The following is a 20932-nucleotide window of genomic DNA, read 5'->3' as shown; positions in this document are numbered from 1 at the left end:
TGACATACTTAATATAGTACATTACTTTATAAAAGGTCTTTCACCTATGAACCGTCAGTTAATTGAATTAATGAATGGAGGAAGATTTACTAGTCTTACTCCTGATGAAGCCTACACTTTTTTGCAAAACTTATCTGAGAGTTCTAAGGATTGGGCCAATAGTAGTGACCATGAAGACATGGCATGGGTAGATGGGGGGATAAGTTTTAGTAAACCAGGTATGTATGAGGTTAGAAACGAACTCAATGAGAAACTTGAAGGTGCCATTGCTAGTTTAACCACAGGAATCGAAAACTTAAACAAGAAATTTGATTCATTCACTTTAAACCCTCCAAAGAATAATTAACCTCAACAAGCAATGAGTGTCAATCAATTTTGTGAAAATTGCCTTACTACAGATCATGAAACCTCAGTTTGCTCTATGTTTATTGCTCAAGATACTGATGATGTTTGTGCTTTTAATACATTCAAAAGACAGGGTTATCAAAATAATTTTAACAACAATAACAACTATAACCCAGATCTTAGGAATAACTCAAACAATCCATGGAGACAAAACATGTCTCCACAGCAAAACCAATATGGTTTTCAAGGTAATCAAGGGAACAATAGGCAACAATACATGAATAATAGAGGCGCGGTAGCACCTTCTCCACAGTATTACCCACAAAAACAACAACAACAACAACAACAAATAAACTTGAACAGAGAATTAACCATTGATCCTATGGCTAACTACCAAACCCAACCCAACACCATATATGAAACCATGAAAGCATTAGCCACCAAGACCGAGAATGAATTCAAAAGGATTGACCAAAAATTTGATGTTATGACTCAACAGATAAGCCAGCAATTCAATCAGATACTAGCTAGTCTAGCAGACAGACCCAAGGGAACTCTACCAAGTCAACCTGAACAAAACCCTAAAGGTAGAAATGTTTATCAAGTTGAAACCACCCCTTCATCCATCATCAAGACCCAGGAGGCAGTTAACTCAATATCTACCCTTAGGTCAGGAAAGAAAGTAGATAACAAAGTTGACATACCTGATTCTGATGAAGTTGTTATAACAAAAGATAAGGAAAAGCCAGTTGAAACTAAAAACACCAAAGAGCAGGTGTAAAAAAAATTCCACCCCGCACCATTCCCTCTAGGTTAAAAGATAACAAAAAGGAAGCACAATATAATGAGATCATGAATATTTTTAAAAATCTACATATCAATATTCCTTTTTTAAGTGCAATTAAACAAATACCTTCATATGCACAATTTATAAAAGACCTAGTAAAGAAGAAAACAAATATTCCTAAGGACGCTTTTATTGCACAAAGTTGTTCATCATTTCTACAGAACAAAGCCGTAGTAAAACATAAGGACCCTGGTAGTCCTACAGTTACGTGTAGAATAGGAGATGACTACACTGATCAAGCATTATTGGATTTAGGTGCTAGTGTGAATTTATTACCTTACTCAGTCTATAAACAACTAGGGTTAAAAGACTTGAAACCAACAAATGTTAGACTACAGTTAGCTGATAGATCTATTAAGATTCCACGAGGAGTAATAGAGGATGTGATTATCAAGGTCTCTAATTTTTATTACCCCGTTGATTTTATAGTTCTTGACACTTTACCTACAAATGGAAACCAAATTCCTATCATCTTGGGTAGACCATTCTTAGCTACAGTAGAAGCTTTAATTAATTGTAGGAATGGGAACATGTCTATCACTTTCGGGAATATGAGAGTAGATGTAAACATATTTACACTATTTAGAAACCCTGACGATGATGCGGAAATGATGGATGATCTATGTGTAGTACACACAATAGCTAATAAAAGTTTTAGAAACACTCACCACAAAGATCCATTTTTATCATATGTATCACAATTAGGTATGAATTATAACAAGGATAATATTATACACCATATTAATACATTGCTAGACACTGGTCAACCTCATACAAAAATAGAAGACATTCGAGCATCTTTATGCCAAGCTACTTTTAATCGTAGATTTATCAAAGATTTAATTAAGATGGCTCGCTCTCTACTAAAATGTATAGGTCACGCATGGAAAAGAAGGAAGATAAAAAAAGCAAAAATCGGATTACAAACAAGTTTTAAGTCTAGGGAATCGACTATAAAATACCCACAAATTTATAAAATTAATTACCTAAGCTAGTTAGGGGGTAACCTTAAGTTTCCCCTCGTGTCGACTGTCTGGCGACATTAAGCGTAAAAGCCTTTTATGGGAGGCAACCAAAGTAGTTAAATAGATAGTTTAATCAGTAGCTCATGACAAGGAAATAAAACTGAGAAAATAAATCGCACTGAACTTTGTCTTTGAAGATATAAAGTAAAAAAACTCACCGAATTCTTGAGTTTTTTATATTTCCATTCCAATTGTGAGTAGCTTTCTCCAAATCCAATTCAAACAATGATAGAGAGGACTAGGGAAGTTCCAATATAACCAGGCTAACTAACCCAGTTCGTTAAAGGAAAAAGAGAGAGAGTGCGATAGATTTTGGCATTCGAGTTAAGATAGGAGTTGAAATCTGCCCAGCGTCAGGAAGCTGTATCTTCACGATTATGACTAGTAGAGACGTGGAGTACTTCTGAAAGTTTTCCTATAAAGCCATATTTTGTAGCGTCTCTTGCGTTCACTACATCAACACTTTCTACATCTCTATATTCTCTATCCCATCACCACAAAAGGTTCGGGAAGGAGCTTGAGGTATTAAGAGTATGGAGAATTAATCTATTTTTAGTCGTTATGGTATAGTATTGCGAAGAGGGTACGTAGAAATTAATTTTATTTCCTACATTTTGTCATGGGATTAGTTGTTTTTTTTTTCTTATATTATCAATAGTTTATGAATATGAATTTTTTTTATGAATAAGAATTCAATTTATATGAGCCTAGAAGTGTTATGTGATGCATCTGTATCACTGCGTGAACTAGTGAGGTGAAATTCCTCTCTCTTTCGGTCAAGTGAGGTAGAATACTTTTGTGTTTCGGAACCAAATCCTACTCTAAGTATCGATCCAGTTAAATGGGCCTGAATACTAAAAAAAAAAAAAAAAAGACCGATCTTCTTCTTCTTCCAGCCGCATTCACAACTCCCTCATCGTTATCACAATGAGTTATCCTCATAACATAGCATCCACCACCCCCTCATCATTATCACCACTTCACCCCACCCATTAATAGGTGTTTCAAACTCCAGTGATCGTTATCAGCAGTTGCTAATTGGCAAGATTGACGGCCGGTTAGTTCCCAATTGTTTCAAATTCTATATTTTGGAATTCCACAATTCCAAATAGTATTTCAAACATCCTGCTTTCCCGATTAACCGCTCAAATTTTTGCTAGATACACTGCTCAGCTTCGGTTACGGGTTGTCAAAATTCTCGATTTGAATTTGGGTTTCTATCTTTTTAGTGTTGTATGGAGGGAGACTGTAGGAAATAAAGGGCAATAATGTGATGAAGTATGGGTATTTGTTTAGGCTTGAGAGGATTTTGAGAGAAAGAAGTTCCTGAACCTTAAGGACTTGTTCGCTCTTTTGTGATCTAGTTTTGAACTTTAATGACTGATTCACCGTCCTTCACTGATTCGGTGTGCTGCATTGGTTCTTTTCTTAAGTTTGGCCAATATATAATATGCCAGCTCAAGGACAAATTGGCAAACAGTTGGACATGACGACCGAACGAAAAATTCAGGCAGAACTCTGTTATAGAGAATTGTTTGATAACAATGCCATGAACGGATTTTTTAAACAAGAATGTGAAAATCAGGGTTGGGACTATCTCTTGTATTCTAAGGGTGACAAATGTCCTGAAGATATATTGTTTGATGTTTTTATGATTGTCGAATCGATTATGAGAAGGCGAGTGGCCTCGGAAAATGGAGTTGTATTGGGATAATGAATCCGAGCTTATTATCATAACTGATTTTATGGTAGAAAAATTTGGACTCAGCTCACAGTTCTGCATTTTCTTAATAACTATTTTTGATCACTCATGTACTTGATTGTCTATTATGGTTTTATCTCTTTTATTTTTAGGTAGAGACAAATCTTGTATTCCGTGCAACAATGAAATTATTATTATTATTATTATTATTATTCATTGTTTAAATTTTTATTTTTATTTTTCAATCATGGCATTTGTACATGTGACTCTTATATTCCACTCTAGTACCTTTTCTTTGTCTTTTTAGAGACGTATAACTCTACGAATTGAGCACATGACAAATATTTAGTCGTTGTAGTAATTATTGATCCTTATAAATTATCACTCTTATTTGTTTTGTTAAGGATATAAATTCTACAGATTTTAGATGATGTAATTTTGCACGCATTTAAGGTAATATCCCTCCTTCTCTGATTATTTCAATTATGGTAAGCTTTTAGTTATTTTATTTAGTCATTGAGGACAATGCCTAATTTAGTTAGGGGGGGGTGAGAATTAAAATTTTGCAATATTTTAATTACAATATTTGGAAAGTTTATATGTGAATTATGGTGATTCTAGGTGAAAAGTATATTTTTATCGTTTCAACTGGCTAATGAAATAGGAAATTATAAGTCATGACCAGGATTAGTAAGACTTTTAGACTAAGTTTCTATTACTAGAAATAGATCTCACTGATAAAAGTTTTAGTCTAAAGTAAATTCATATAATACACCACTAGAGGAATTTCAAATGAAAGAGCAACTTAAACTTCTACCAAACTAGAGGATTAGTACAGAGACTTGACCTGTGAGACTTGAGCCTTTCAATTTTAATTCCTTGGAAAGTCTTTACGTAAATCTGAGTCCAAGTTGACTCAACCACTTTTCTGTGCTTAAATTTGTTATGTAGTCTCATTTATTCTTGAATTGGCAATCACGAGGTGGCATCAACTGGGGAGATAGCCATTAGGTCTTGTAGTCTATTCAAAGCGGAATATCATACTGATAAGTCAAGTAGTGAACCAAACAGCCTTTATCCCACCTAGTAGGATTATAATATTAACCACTTTTGGGCCTTATATATTAAACCTTTTATTCTTAAACCAACCATCTCAAACCCAACTCTAGATAAGGAGTATATCCCATATTATTAGCCTTATCCATATTTCTGAGGATTTCTAAAGAACTAAAGAGAAAGCTAGAACGAAGAAGATTTTGAAGGAAAATTTACCAAAGTCAAATGAAGAAAATCATTCCTTTTGCTCAAAGAAAAAAAATAATAATAAAATAAAGAAGAAAAAAAAAGAAAAGAAAATAAATAATTTAGCAAAAGTAGTGATAGAGTTCAAGTGTTGCAGTCTACAAGTGAAGAAAATTTCCAAGAAGGTCAAAAGCACAAAGTCTTTAGTATATTCTCATAAATTTTTGAATCATTTTTACCCCTTTTCTTGTTAACTTTGTCCTAAGCCCTGTTTTAATACCCGGACTTATCACTAAAGTATGATATGAAGTGTACAATAGGTGAGAGGATGCTAAAGTGAAGGACCGACACTTCAAATGTGATTGACATTCTTTCCATGAGACTTTATTTATATATTTGCAAATTTGCTCTCTTTCGACTAAATATGTGGGATGCTCTACTTTTACTCATTTCCTGCATATAGAGGTAAAATAGAAAACTTATCTGAGAGAGATTTCCTTGTGAGTGTATGAAATGGTGAGATTTGAAGTCGAAATACTAATCCAAAGGTGAGATAGAAATTCCGTTGCTTGAAAAAGAGAAAGGAATCAAAATGGTTAAAAATGAATAAGCTCTAGTTAGGATGATTAGTCAGTCTTTTCTATCTTTATGAATAGAACTTTAGCCTAATGTTTTATGATCATGGGTGTGATAAGTAATAACCTTTTGATTTAGACATTTTAACTGAAAAAGTTGTTTTCTCTAGATTTCACCATAGTTCATATGTAAAATTGATTTTGTGGGTATATCAACTGAAAACCCTCACGAGGCTATAACTCGTCCTTTAAGGGTAACTTAAAGGTTTAAGGCCTTGTTACATATGGTAAATGCAACCGCGATGCCTGCAAAAGTGAGTTAGTTTATTATTTAATTAGTATTGTTAGTTTTGAACACTTCTCTAGTATACCACATATTTGCTAAGAGACTAGCAAAATGCTAGTTGGGGGTTGTGATAAGTGCTCAAAAGTATTGATTTATAACCCCAATTATGTGTATGTTAGTCTCCATTTTATATTTAAATATTCTAATATGATGCAATTTGAGTTTTTGCAGGTCAAAGAACCTAAATGTGAAATATGGAGGGAAAAGAAGTCAAACAAGTCAAAAAGGAGTCTTTGGGAATTCTGACTAAAGTCCTAGGGCAAAAATGTCATATTTGTCTCCATAAGTGCCAAGCCTAATGGAACTCTAAAAAAGGATAATAATTGAGTTAGAAGAGTCTTCAATCTGATCTCAAAGCCTTAATTTCGACTTCATATGAAGATGAGATCAACATGGAGAAGAAGTCAGAGTTTCACAAGAATTAGGAAACTGAAAGCTGTCAGAAGCTGCAGCTTGGGAAATAGCTTGCAGGGCAAAGTGGACCACGTCCAACTTTGGTCCAACCAAATTTAACTTTTCCAAGATTTCTTCTAGAAAGATTACAGAGAGTTTGACACCAAATAAACATAGGATTCGGATCTCTATCCAGACGAGCATGTAAGCCAATATATAAGGCACAAAAACCTCAGTTTACATGATCTAGGAAATTTAGTGTTTGCATCTTAGATCTAGAATTAAGAGATAAGAAAGTTCAAATATTTTCACCATTAATAGCTATAAAGATTATTCCTTTTCATCTTGTGTTCATAGCATAGTATGAGGGGCTAATCTCCCTTCTCTTGGGAGGGGAGATGAAACCTTTTTCGTATATTTTAGTTTAGTTCTTCTTCTATCATGTTTTAGTTTAAATCCCTCGTTGAGTTTCTTCTTATTCATCCATTGATCTAATGCTCCTGTGGAGGTTAGGAGGTCATAGGGTAATTCAAGATTGTGTAGAGCCAAATACCACAAACCCTAGATTCTTTTATTATAGTTTTTAGTGTTATAGTGTGATGATTGGATTCTTTATGGCACCTCAATTAGTTGTATGGTTAATGCCGATTTTCCATGACACCTAGAGTTGTATATTGAATGCCACTTAAAGCACAATTTGGTTAGATAGAAGATATCATTGAAGATTGAAGAAGTATTTGATGGAAAGATAGAAAGTACGTTGAAAGCCACATATTATCATCATGGTTATGAGCATAAGATTTGTAGGTATGGTGAGTTTCTATTGGTGATTTATATTAAGCATGATAGGTAGATCTATTAGACTAATTCTATGATTTTGGTGGATTCATCTCTCCCAAGATATTCTCTCTCTTGATTCATATTCATATATTTAATTTAGTTTATTTTATGCATAGTTTAAATCTCAAACCAAATCAACTATATATTCTGCATTACTTAGCCACATCTTTTACTTGCATCCATTAGAGTAATTTAGATTAGGAATTTCTATTATCATCACTTAGTTATTTAGAGTAGGATTGATACCTTGCTAGCCACTATACTAATCAATATTTAATAGGCTAAGTAAGATTTACAAAAGATACGTAACACAAACAACGACAATGAAATAATTACGTGCTGCGTGCTTTTTCGAGTAGGAGCATCGACGTTTTAGCATAGTGTTACTAGAACGTTGCAAAGCATTAGAGACGTGCTCCCGCGTAGTGATAAACATGCTAGGACCCGACGTCATCAAGGAGAAGGATCTTCTAGATGTCGAGACAAGTCACGCACAGATGCTGACTAGGCATTTCCCTAGTGTCCGTATAGTTTGATATATTTATTTTTATCTTTCTTTCTTACATGTATGACGTTTAGTATAAGTTTAATTATAAGTTTAATATTATCTACTTGTTTTATTTTGTTTTCGTGTGGGAATTTGGTATATGAGTAGAAGGTAAAACAAATACATCATGCCAAAATTTTCCATTTTTCTTTCATACATTTCATATATGTTTTAATTTCAAAAATATAAAAACCCAAAAAGATTTCATAGTAGAATAATTATCCTTAGTGTAATAAACCATGTATTTATCGTGCTATATCGAACAACCCACTCCCCAAACTTATTTGGGGGTGGCGTATTTTCATCATGAAGAACAGAATACAGGTGGATCACCATTTTTGCTCATGTTTCTATGGTAATCTCTTTCCTTATCTCTTCATACTTTGAGGACAAAACATAGTTCTATTTAGGGGTGGTATAGTAACATTTTGCAAAAACTAGGCATTTTCTATATAGTAGATATAATAATATATTTCTTCCTTTCTAAAATTGTTTTTTTTCGAAAAAGACCAAAAATATTTTTCTGTTTAGTATTAAAAAGTTTTGTTTCCTTTTCCTGGGATGAATAAAAAGTTTAGAAGTCTCATTATAGCAATAGAGTAAGGATTCGTCCTTCGTAGTTAGACTAATATACATACAATAGTTTCTACATCTTTTCATGAATGGCATGCATCAGCATTTGTTTGTATATAGCAGTGAGTTTCCGAGACCAAGGTTAGAACAATTAAGTTCCATATCCTGTGAGAATCTAGCCAAAAGTCTCATCTGAATGATTATTGAGTGATGTCACAAAGGATGTTCAGATAGAAAGACCACACGCCCACTTGTTTGATCACCACGCCATATCCTGAGAGAGAATTTATGCCCTTTTTGGATCATTATAGCCAAATAAACGTTAAAACCCAAAAAAAAGAAATTTTTCCTCTAGTTACCCCTTTTGAGCCTTCACCCTTTTCTAAAAGCCTTTTTATTTTTCACCAAAAATTCCTAACTCGTTACAGCACACAATAAAAAACTTACCCTAGCAGATGAGTTGAGAACTGGATGAATATTAGAAAAAGAATAAGAGAAGACCTTGTACAAAAACAAAACAGTTATTTGCTTCAAAAAGAAAAAGAAATAGAATAAAAGAAAGACCCATAAAAAACCAAAACTCCAAAAAAATCAAAGGAGTCAAAAATCGAATCTCCCAAAAAGTCAAAATCAAAAGGAGATAACATCAAAAACAAAACAAAAGCAAAGTTAGAAATCCAAAAAAAAATTCAAAGTCATATAGAGTCACAAAGCCAAAGGGATAAAAGAATGTATTACAATTCGGAAGGAAAGAACAAAATGAGGTTCTTCTCTGGTTACAAGTATCTTGAAGACCCAGTTTCTCAACTTATCAGATTTTGTTTTTCCCTTCCTTTTTCTTTCTAAACCATCACCCTAGCCCTGTAACTCCTAATAAAAGACTTTTAGCTCGATTAGGAATAGGATGGTGTGATAGTAAGTGGCAAGCGTGATCAATCGACCCCGGTTTCTTTGGACGTCATTTGAGTATGCGAGGAATATAAGTGCCCACTGGACTTGAGAGAATGAACCTTGAGTGAATCTATCAGAGAGTTGTGATAGTAACACACCCCTATGAGAACCTACCTTAAGGGCGCTCTCCAAAAGTCTCGGAAACAACTCTGTTTTTGCATTTCATTGCTCATGTTTTGCACATTTATCTCTAGATGATTAAATTACTGTATATATGTTATTTTAAGTTCTAAGAAGCTTGTCCTTATTCCCCCGCTAATGAGATATATAGACTTCTGAGAATAAATAAGGAAACAAGACCCTTTGTACTAAATAGAAGAAGTTTGTGAGTGCCTTCACTAGAAAACTATCATGAGGCTTAAAGCTCTTCTACTAGAGAATTCCCAGTGGTTTAAGGCCTTGTTACATATGGTCAATGGAATCACACTCTGGGAAACGAGATTAGTATAACTTATAATAAATCACTCATTTGTGATCTTAGTTTTTTTTTCTCTCATCCTTGCTTCAGGACAAACAAGATGCTATTTGCCGAGGGGGGAGGGGTGATCAGCTCTCAAATGTGCATTTTATTACCCTTATATTGCTGCATTACAGCCATTCTTACGCTTAATGAAAAGACAACTCATAGTTTTTATTACCTTTTTTAGGTTACAGAGAATTTCAGACCACTTATCATAAAACCTGCATCTTAGCACCTAAAGGAGCTTTAATCACACTTATTATGAAGAACGGAAGCTACTATGAAAAAGTTAAAGTCAACGGTCAAGGTCAAAGGTCAAAGCCCTCAACTCAGAAGACTAGATATGGAGGCCCTTCTCTCAAAATATGGTATTATCAAAAACCTACCTTTGTCAAGAAGAAATCAAAAAGCAAAAGAAAAAGCAAAAGCAAAAGTGAAGTGTGAGGTGTCTCAAAAGTAATGGAGGAGGGCAATTCAATAAAAAGATAAAGTAGGGGTATATAATCTAAAAGTTATGGAGAGAGAATGCACCTAGACTTAATATAGTGTCATTAGGATTTATTTATCTTGTTTTTCAATTCAAGTCATTTACTTTATTGTTCTTCATTTCTTTCATTTCAATCTTGTTATTTTGCTTTATTTATATAAATCAATCTTCTTTTATTGGTGTTATTGTTCAAGCAATCAATCTCCTTTCCTTGTTTCCAAGTTATGTTTCTTTCAATTATTCAACAACTTAAACTTTGTTTTCAATGTTCTTCATAACTTAGATAAAAACACAAGTCCTAAGATAAGAACTCTACCTTCCTTTCTTCAACTCCCATAATTCAAGCCCAAACAATCTAGGATGAACCTCACTTCTTACAAACTGTTGAAAACTCATCACTCTACATCAGCTTCAGTGGCCAAACCCAATACCACCCTGATAGAAGTTATCTTAACTACAAGAGAGAAAATTTCATCAAAGTCAATACATTTCCTTTGATCGAATCTTTCACAACAAGATGAGCTTTGTGTCTTGGATATGGATTATTCTCTTCATGCTTAACTTTGAAAATCTATTTATTCTTGAGAACTTTTATTCTTTTCAGTTTCTCAACTAAGTCATAGGTGTGATTCTTATGCAAATAACCCATCTCATCTTGCATGGCCTTCAACCACTTCTCTTTGTATGTACCTTCAAGAGCCTTGATCAGTCCCCAAATGTGCATTTTATTACCTTTACAATACTTCAATTATGCCTTTCTTATGCTCAATGAACAGGCAACTTATAGCTTTTGCTACTGTTTGTAGGATACATGCCATTTAGGATATATATTCCTAATACGTGCATTTTAGCGGAAAAATGATTGCTATTGACGCTGTTTGAAGTTCCAATCTTTGATTAACACTTTCCAAGCTTTTACGTATTTTGTTTAATTAATCATTAGTGAATAGTTAATTAGCTAAACGTAGTTAAATTTTCGTGTTTACCACTTTCATAGTTTTAAGCCCACAAAGACAAATTTGTTTTAAGCCCACGAAAATAATCAATTGTATCTTATTGGCTTTGCCACATTTCAACCCGACTTGTGGGTCTTAGTTAGATTAAACGTGTAACCGTAAGGAAAAGCTCGAATGGTGGGTTGACATGCAAGACACCAAACACTTCGTCAACCCCACCACGTCGCTTTCACCCCAAGGGTCATGTACACACACCTTGGGCGGTAATTTATAAACCTCTTTGCTACAAAGTGTAAGAGGATACTTGTGTGTTACTAAGCATGCTTGGATGATTATGTGATTTACGTTTCAGTCTCATCTTTATATTAACGCTAAGGCTAAACTTGAACCCTAAAATAACAAAAAGTGGGATTAAGCCCTACTTTAGAACAGACGTTGCGTGAAATGTTTGTTACATAAACCAAACTAAAAAGATAAAATCAATCAAGTAGAGCCAATCTAGTAACGTCCATCAGGACAAACATCTAGCACGAACAAAGAGAGTAGTAAAATACCAGATTCCAGTGGACCAACCACCTTCCTTACTCCCTTCCCTCAGAAATACCATGGGTGAGATTCTTGGTAGCACACCATCTGGTGAAGTAGTGATCTTCTCCCTCGTCATGTGTAGTTCCCAAAACCCAGTTTCGCGCCTACTGTTAAATTCAAACAGGGCATAGTTTCTAATCTACAGACATTGCATGCAAAATTTTCAAAAACTTCAAAGCTACAAACGAATTTCACTGTTTGAGTATCCAATACATTTGTGTGCACATATAAGTAGATTCTAAATAGTCTCGCAATCGTGCATGAGACTATGCTCAGGCTATACAAAACTTAGTGCGTTTAAAACTTACCCACGTAGGAGAGCACGTCGATCTTGACATACTCCTATTTCTCATCCCCCAACTACTAGGATGACGGATAAAGTAGTTCAAGCTGAAGAGCCTCTCTCTAGTTTCTACAGAATTACTCATTTACCACGGTAGGTGAGAAATTTTATACCACTGTTCTACCAAAAATAGTGACAAAAACACGTATACCACGGTAGAAGTTTCTATTGTTATTTGTTTATTAATGTATGCAACGATTTCATGAAAACCATGGGATCTAGTTTGCCATATGCCACGGTTTAAATTATTTATGTTATTTAAACTAGAGTACCCCACTGTTTCGCTCAAACAGTGGTTTATAACTTTTTTTTATTTTTTGTTTTGGGCAAAAAAATCTTATCTACCGTGGCTTTTGAAATTTTACGCCAAAAGCCCTCACTCTACTCCCATGAAAAAGGATCCACGAACTGACTCAAATCGTCTCGTGTTATTTGCTCTTGAGCTTCTTGGTTAAGTATTTTAATTCAGGGTAAAGGGTTTCTCGTTTCCAAATTTAGAAGCAAGATTTATCAATATGGTTTGATTTGTTCGATTTTCACTATGCTTCTTACCGGGGTTTTCAAGTTACCGAAATTTATATTATTCACGAAATTGAACAATTACGAGAAATTTGGTGTGCCAAAAGGTGTTGGGACTAATTCAGGATGATGGGTCTGATTTGGGGAGAATGAATGGATTTACTAGAAAAGCTTGGAAACCCTCAGTCCAAATTCAAGGTTTGAACTCATTTTAAAGTATTTCTTTTTACACATATTTTTATTTTCATCAAATTTTAGTTGGGAACTTTAAAGTGGCACACTTATTGTTTGATGAAAGTTCCAAGTGAGTGGTATTCTGTTGGTTGCTATACTAGGTATGATCAATGATGTCTTCTTCTTTTGTAATAAAGCTACATAGTTTGTTTACATAATAAATTTAGGTTGTTTTATAATTAGATAGCAGCTTTGGAGTATCTGAGAGCAATTTAATTAGGAAGAGAGGGAAATAGTCTAACATGAGGCATTGAGTTGCCTTTTTTTGTCAAGTTTTTTTATTTTCAAGAGATGACACTTCGATTTATAGCTGCATTTTGCTAGTTACTCAGAAGAAGAGAATTTAACACATTGACTGATATGATTATCATTTCTCTATGATCTGCCATGATTACATTAGTTCTGCTTCACAAACAAAATATGGTCTGGAAAGAATTTACATTTACACTAATGTTACACCTCCCGAGTCTCATCCTACCAAGAGTTATGGACCAACAACTCCTGTCTTGTATTGTTACAGTCCTCCCCAAGTTTTCCCCACTCGAGATCAAACTATGCAAAGGGCCAACCGGATGGTTAAGGTTCATCTATGTATCACAAAACCGCGTAACAAATACAGCTTCAAGAATGGACCTTTTTACAAAATATTTATCCTAATGGATGGGACTGGCATCTAAGTCAAAGTCTGTCGCCTTGATTTTTAGCATGAACTGCTACTTAAAGAAGACCTGCTCACAACATACAGAAAACAACTAAATTCCATAACCTACATGGATCCTGCTTCATCTGAACTACTAGAAGCTTCATTGCCAAAGCGGGACGTGTACTAGCACCCGATGTCCTCCTTGAAGATATCATTGTCACTTGAATGGGAAAATGACCCCAGATCATCCTCCGTAACAGTATTTGCTTTTCTCCCCTTCCTGGCCTCTCTTACTCCTCTTCCTTGCAGTGCCAATCGTCTGCGCTTTCACGCTTTCCTCTTGCCTTTAGGGAAGTTTTCTCTGTGCGACCCGACAATTTTACTTTCTAGCTCTTTTGTGGTTCTCCCCTTGGCATATTCAATCTCCTCTGTTTCAACTAAAGGTGACTCAGAGTCAGGCTTGTGATTCTTCCTTCCACCATTCGTCTTGGGATCACTATCAACCTGCTGAGCCCATTCATTTCTGTTTCGCAAACAATCAAGAATAGCTTGTGAATGACTTGAATATGCATAACGCTCTCCATTGTGTTTTCTCAAGTTATTCCAGTGCGGAAGAACAGCATTGCACAGTTCTTCATATGTCATCCGCCTGCCTTTGCTCATTATCTGATCAAGTAGGCCTGGCAAAGTGCGAGTGGCTGGACCAGTAATTCCTCCAGAACTATCATCGTCTTCTTCAGAGGTGTCCTTTGGTGAGTTACGCGAGGGTGACTGATTCTGATCAGCAGATTCAGTGGACTGACCGAGAGTGGCAGTGGAGGCTGAAGGTGCATTTTTTTTAGCGGAATGTCCCACTTCAGATGACCCACCAAGTGTTTCCTTCTTAGCAGAAACATCTGATGAAAAGACTTGATCTTGCCTCCAGTGATCATGGGAAGAAAGCACCTTATCCATCTTCTTTGCATCATGAATAAACTCCCGTGAATTAAGAGAGCCATCCTTTGGTGCTCCTTCTTTGCTTTTTCTCTTAGAAACCAAAATTTGGTCTTTTAATCCAGAACTGCATGTGCACTTAATAAGCATGTTTGTAGCCGCTGGAGAGGCCAACTGAGGAATACTACCTCCATGACGCACACGTGGCACCCGTGGAACTCGAGGAGAACTATTAAGTTCTTGATGTAACAATAGCGCAAGCTCTTCGTCGCTTAATGTTGACTTAACAGGCGCTGGAGAATGCATTGAAGATGAATGAGTCACCTTCGATGACTGATGGGAACCCGATTGATTGGTTCTTTCACCTTTTTCAGAGTAATCTGAAACTGTAGTCTTGTTATGTACCTGTGAAGCACTTTGGGGCGGCAACGTGCTAGCAAACTCAACAGAACTTGAAGATACTGCCACATTTTGTGCCACTGATGCTTTAGAAGACGGGTAAAGCACGGCCTCCTTCAAGTCTGACGAGCGCTTAGAAGTAGAAGCATGTGAAGTTCTGCTCGTATGAGACGCTTTAGATGCAGAAGCCTTTAATTGCTCTGTTGCTGTCTTTCTTGGTTCCTCATCTGTGGTACCATCTCTTACTGTTTCAGGCAATGTGTGAACTTTTTTAATATCTGCATGTGAGTTCACCTTTACTCGCTTGGTGAAATTGATAGGCCTTAGAGTACTTGGAGATGCAGGTCTCCCTGGTGGCTTAGAACTACCTAAAACTTCTGATTTGGAAATTACTGCAGTAGAAGATGATTTCCATGAATCCACAATCACTTTATGCTGAGTTAGCGGAGATGGCGGCCTTGGAGATGTACTTTCTACTTTCAGTGGTTCTTCGACACTCTTCAAGTGCTTTAGCTCGAAAGAACTTTCCTGCACCGAAACGGTCCCTGCCGAGCTTATCACTTCTCTTGTTTGACAAGGTTCGCCAGATATGGAAATCATACCTTCGATCATGTCAACTTTATCAGAATCGCTTAATGCTTTTGACACCTTGGTGGCATCTTCATCAGATGGTATATTGGTAGTCAATGTCTTGGAAACCTGAAGAGCTTCAAATGATTGTTCAGAAACAGAAATCTTCAGATGTTGATCCAAGTTCTCTGTGCTATCCAGCTTTACATCAATAAGTGCTGAAGACAAATTACTGGCCTTCCCTTCAGGTTGATCCTCATTTCCATCAGTCTTCATTTTAGAGTCAGGTTGCAAAGAGCACGGTGACGTGCTATTATCTGAATCTTGAAGAACACGACTCTGTTGTACTTCAGTGGCATCATCACTTAAATCTCCAACAGGAGGCTTCAACTTAAGTGACTCTGACACAGTATTGAAAGAACTCCTATATGAGTCTCCCAAATCACGTTTGTCATTAAGATGATTGAAACCATCAACAGGTGTGTTAAGATCATCTTGACCCTTGAGAATGTTTACATCATTTGGTTCTAAAAGTGACACCTCCACGGCAACAGTTTCAGAAGTACTCCCGGTCCTCATTGAAGTTTGATGGTCATTTTCTGACTTAACCACTATTTCAATTAAAGAGGTATTCTTCCATGCCTCCTTGGAGACATCCACACCTTGGTAGGTCTTAGCTGCTAAAATGTCCTTGGGTTTCACCTTCTTGTTGGAGTCCTCAGCATGGTGGGCTTTAGCCAATAATCTGTCATTAGGTTTTCCTTTCTTAAAGGAGTCATCCGTATGATGAACGCTAGCGGATAATTTGTCCTTGGGCTTTGATTTTTTGAAAGAGCCCTCGGTATGATGGGAATTAGCAGCAAAATTTGCCTTTGCTTTTACCTTCTTGGACGCATCCTCAAAATAGTTGACTTCAGTAGCTAAATTATCCCTGGATTTTGCTCTCAGAAAGGAATCCTCAGCACAGTGGACATTAGCTGCCGAACTTTCCTTGGATTTATTGTTCGTTACACCGATAGTAACTCCGTGGTCAGGATCACGGAGTTTCATCTTGTCTCCGTTCTTTGAGTCATGGAAATGTGTCTCAACAACCTTGGGAGAGTCCAGTTGTTGTGCACCAAGACCAGCGGTAGAAACTTTTCTTTTAGCATCTGTGTCTCTGCTGGTACTTCTAGCCTTCTTCTTTCCACTAAGATTAAGATCCTTGGATCTTAAACCATCCTTCTTCTTCTTACCCAAATGAAGCCCAAAAGGCCGGAGATGGTTGGTCTCTCTGGAGACACCACTATGTGCCTGGAATAACGCTCGCTGCTGTTGCCTGCTGCTGCCATGGACCTGTTGGTGCTTGCTGCTGCTGGGTGTTACTGCTGCCGCTGGTGCCTGCTGCTGCTAGTGCCTGCTGCTGCCATGGACCTGCTGGTGCTTGCTGCTACTGGTATGGCTGTAACAAGCAAGACACGCAGAAACCTGTTGGTATATACTCTACGTGTTGCATCTACTCCTAGTATACGATGAAATAAGATTACTCTATTTAAATGCATGAATTGCATATGACTTGGCTACAATGCGAAGTAGTTTATAATACAGCTCGCAAACTTGGAAGTAGGCTCCTCATAAACATCTACTTTTCACTTTTTGTTTTGGTCTTTTAGTGCTTTTCGTAAACTAAAGTCTATACATCATATTATTGCAGGTGCATCTCGTTGGTGGCTTTGAAGATACGTACCTCACCCGAAGTATGGCCTAAGATCTTATAACTTTTCTTTCTTTGTGATGAGATCTTAAGTAAATGAAGTTGAAACACATCAAATTTGGTTGCAGCAGAACGATGATATAAGCAGTGGAAAGCATAGTGGGCATTCTTTTCCTCTATGTTCGAAGTTACTTCAAGCCTTGAAGAATCGGCGAGAAAGATTTCACATCCAAACTCTCTTTGTCGACCTTGGCCACAATACAGGAATTGATTCTGACGGATATTCATACCCCATTATACATGGTTTGGTCAGTAAATGTTATTTCCTTTTACATTCTGTTTTCTTATTGCCACAACATGTGATGTGAGATGACGAAAAAAATAAAAAACGAGAAAAGGAAATGTGATGATGATGACGATGACACCTTTTGATTATTTTCTTTATTTCATTTTCATTTTCCCAACCAAATGACATGCGAAATGTGCTCCTTTTCGTGTCCAATAAAATATGCAACATAAATTATTTCCATAAAAATGCCAATCAGAATGAAATAAAAACATCCCAATTATCTGAGTAGTTGAAGTAACAAATTTTGTACATTATCATTGTATCGTCTTATTCCTCCTTAGAGTGTATTGTGTTGAGCTTTTTTTGTTTCTCGTGGCTCTAAGAACTCACGAATCACATCATTCTTAATTCAAGAGCTTTTGCTTTGAGATCTAGATTATTATGGCATGTAGAGCAAGGATGTGATAAAACGTTCTTTGCATTACTGGAAGAGATGCATATCATATTACAATCTTAAAGGGATTTGTAAACGCAAATATCTGTTTGTAATCAATTGTCGACTTAGGGAATCAAAGTAATTGGACTGAGCAGATATGTGAGCTGGTGTTTTACTTGTTTTTATTTGGTTCAATCCTGACATGGTTATTAGAATTCTTACATGGGGACCTATCTTTGCTTTTCCTAGGTAAAAACCTGCACTAGAACAATTAGTCCTACCAATTTTGATAGAACTTCAAGATGCCCCAATGAAATTGTCAAGAGAATCCGAGTGACAGTTTCTTCTGGGGATTCCACTTGGAATGGAAAGCTACTAAAGACATATGATACTAAGAATGACCAGTTTCAGATTGCTGCACGCTCTTGGTAAGTTTTTGCATTTAACCTCTACCGTGTAGAGAATAATAATTTCACTGATGCTATCTACACTACTTTCTGGTGATACAGGACATCACGTTGGAAATATATTGTGTTTTCATTGCAGCAACTTTCCGATTCATAAATCCTCCTTAGATGTTCTACCTCGCCGTTTGTTGAGGGACCAGATTTTGTTGATAACGAAAGAAGGTGTGCACTAAGTACAATAAGTGTGGTGGTTTTAATGCTCTATATTATATAAATCTGAAGCACAATTTCTCTGATTCGTGGGGTTTGTTATATGTGATTTATGGTCAGTAATACATCTTGATATACCTGTTCATAATATTGGATTTGTACAAGTGGTTCTACTAGCATGGTACTGTGTTATGCCTGAAGCAAAGAATCATAGCCAGCCGACAAGCTTATAGAATTGCCCATACTCTTTATTATAATTCTCCCCATTTTAATCTATGTTTCTTTCTTGATTGGAATAGTATGGCTTGGATTGTATTGGTTCTTTGCAGAATCCTGCATGCATCTTTATGGCGTTTCTGTTGGCCCTCTTCCTGGGCTAAGAAGAGATAGTGTTGTATTATATTGGTCACCAATCTTCCAGGGATTTATACGAGTAAATCCACGGCAATTTAGAACACATCGGTTGCTCAACACCATTATATCCCGGTGCCCTTTACCATTGTTTATCTTTAGAAGTATGTATTCTCCACACCAAGTCCCGGGTATTTTTTCGTAGAGAGTAGGTATCGGCCAACTCGACTTGTATTTCTTAGACTCATCGTGGAGTCTGTTTGATTCTTGTGTTTCATATTAGTTTTTCTTGCTCGTCTAACTTTGGTGAGGATTTCTTTACACCACTAGCACATGTTGTTGTTGTTATCTTGTTGGTTTCTTTTGTTTGTTTGTTTTTAACTTCTTGTTTTTGTGGTTGATTTCCATTAAGAGGATACTAACTTAGTGTTTCGGGGAAAAAAAAAAAAAAAAGAAAGACAAACACTAAAAAAACACCAATTATTTTTCTGAAGACACCCTAGACATGCATCATTATTAACCATGTCGTTTTGCGTGATTATTTTGTAACCATAGAAAAAAAGTTGGGACCAGCTTTCAATGGAAAAAATCGAAGGTCTTCAATATAGAAAAGAGTTTACTCAAGAAAAGGAAAATACATTGAATTTGCTATGGAAAGAGTGGCTGAAAAGATTGTAAGTTTTATAATCGTTTATTATTTATGTTTTAATGTTAGACATGAATGCTAATTGTTGTGATTTGGATTGCTAAATCCTTGTTTACTTCAAAAATTAATTGAAGGATGTGCTAACTAAGGAAGTGGAGGAGAGGAAGGTAGTTACTGAAGGAAGTAAGGACATCTTAACTCTAGCATTGGGCACATTTGAGCATCCAGGAAGTAAAAAGTGTGGGTATTAGATAATGAAGTTCATGAGAGAAATAATGGAAGTTTGTTCAGATAATTCTTTTGAAAATAAGGTAGAAGTTGTCATACATTAGCATTCTTTGTTTTGTGTTACTCTTCATTAATTATTTAGTTATTATATAACCTTTTGATATTTGATTGTGTAGATGACAAATCTAAGCCTCAAAGATACATACACACAAGAGGAACTTGATGTTGTTCGACTTGAAATTCTTAGATTCATCCAGCATAATGGAGCGTTTGAGCCAAGTGTTGTGTCTTAGCTAGGTTTTGACCCTTTTCAGTTAAAATTCGGTACTTGGTTGATCTCACCATTATTTTGATGTTTTAGATGGAACAAGTTGGTCATTATTATTTTGATGTTTTGGCCGGATGGAACAAGTTTAAACTTCTTTTAGCAATTCAATGTCTAAATTTATTTCTTTTGTTTGTTGCACTATGAATTGTTTATTTGAGCAATGTGTTTTTAAATCCAATGTGGATATGGTGAAAATGGACAAGTTACAGGGGTGAATATGATGAAAATCGAATAATTAGGAACTTTTATTTATTTTTTTAAAATGTCTATAAACCACGGTTTTGTTAGAGCTGAGGTATAAGGAGATTCTATAAACCACGATTTTTATCCAACCGTCGTATATAGCATAACTATTTCCCACGGTTCACCTCTAATAGAGAAAACTGTAAATACTATTAACCACGGTTCGGAAATCCTAATACCACTATTTTAGCTAAAACCGTGGTATATAATAGGTACTTTTTACCACGGTTTTGTTAGAAGTATTTGTCACGGTGGTTGTTACCACGGTTTGAAAACAGTGGCTAAAGCCTTTTTACCACTGTATATAACAGTGGTATATGAGCTTTTCTGTAGTAGATCTACACACCGTTACAAGATAGGCCTCCATCTTGTATACGACTAACATAGTTCAATAGCGATTTTTGCATCCCACTGAACGCGTTCAATCTCTTACCCGTCTTTCACAATCTCGAACACGAGTTACCATACGAACACCTACGCCAGATACACAAGGTATGTTGTACGTTCAATCATCCTGGCGTTTCTGATATTCAGGTTAACCTGAGAGTGTTTCCCTTCACTCTAGCTGGCAAGAGCCATGCAT

The 20932-nt window shown here is 36.0% G+C and overlaps 1 protein-coding gene and 1 long non-coding RNA gene across 2 annotated transcripts; one reads left to right on the top strand and one right to left on the bottom strand.

Annotated features, from left to right (window-relative positions):
* Positions 1 to 13841: 13841 nt before the first annotated feature.
* LOC147486840 (uncharacterized) lies at positions 13842 to 16719 on the bottom strand. Its single transcript, XM_086573116.1, has one exon. It carries the CDS (start codon positions 16566 to 16568, stop codon positions 13944 to 13946), a length of 2625 nt encoding a protein of 874 aa, XP_086429242.1. The 5' UTR covers positions 16569 to 16719; the 3' UTR covers positions 13842 to 13943.
* A 2721-nt stretch (positions 16720 to 19440) lies between these two features.
* Positions 19441 to 20667, top strand: LOC147486839 (uncharacterized). Its single transcript, XR_015203179.1, has 3 exons — positions 19441 to 19578; positions 19685 to 19861; positions 19955 to 20667. It is a non-coding gene; the product is annotated as an uncharacterized LOC147486839 (long non-coding RNA).
* The last annotated feature ends 265 nt before the right edge of the window (positions 20668 to 20932 follow it).

The sequence above is a fragment of the Coptis chinensis genome, chromosome 7 (genome assembly GCF_015680905.1).
Source record: "Coptis chinensis isolate HL-2020 chromosome 7, ASM1568090v1, whole genome shotgun sequence".
Taxonomy (NCBI): domain Eukaryota; kingdom Viridiplantae; phylum Streptophyta; class Magnoliopsida; order Ranunculales; family Ranunculaceae; genus Coptis; species Coptis chinensis.
Note: the sequence above shows the minus strand (reverse complement) of the source record. Positions and strands in the feature narration are given on the sequence as shown.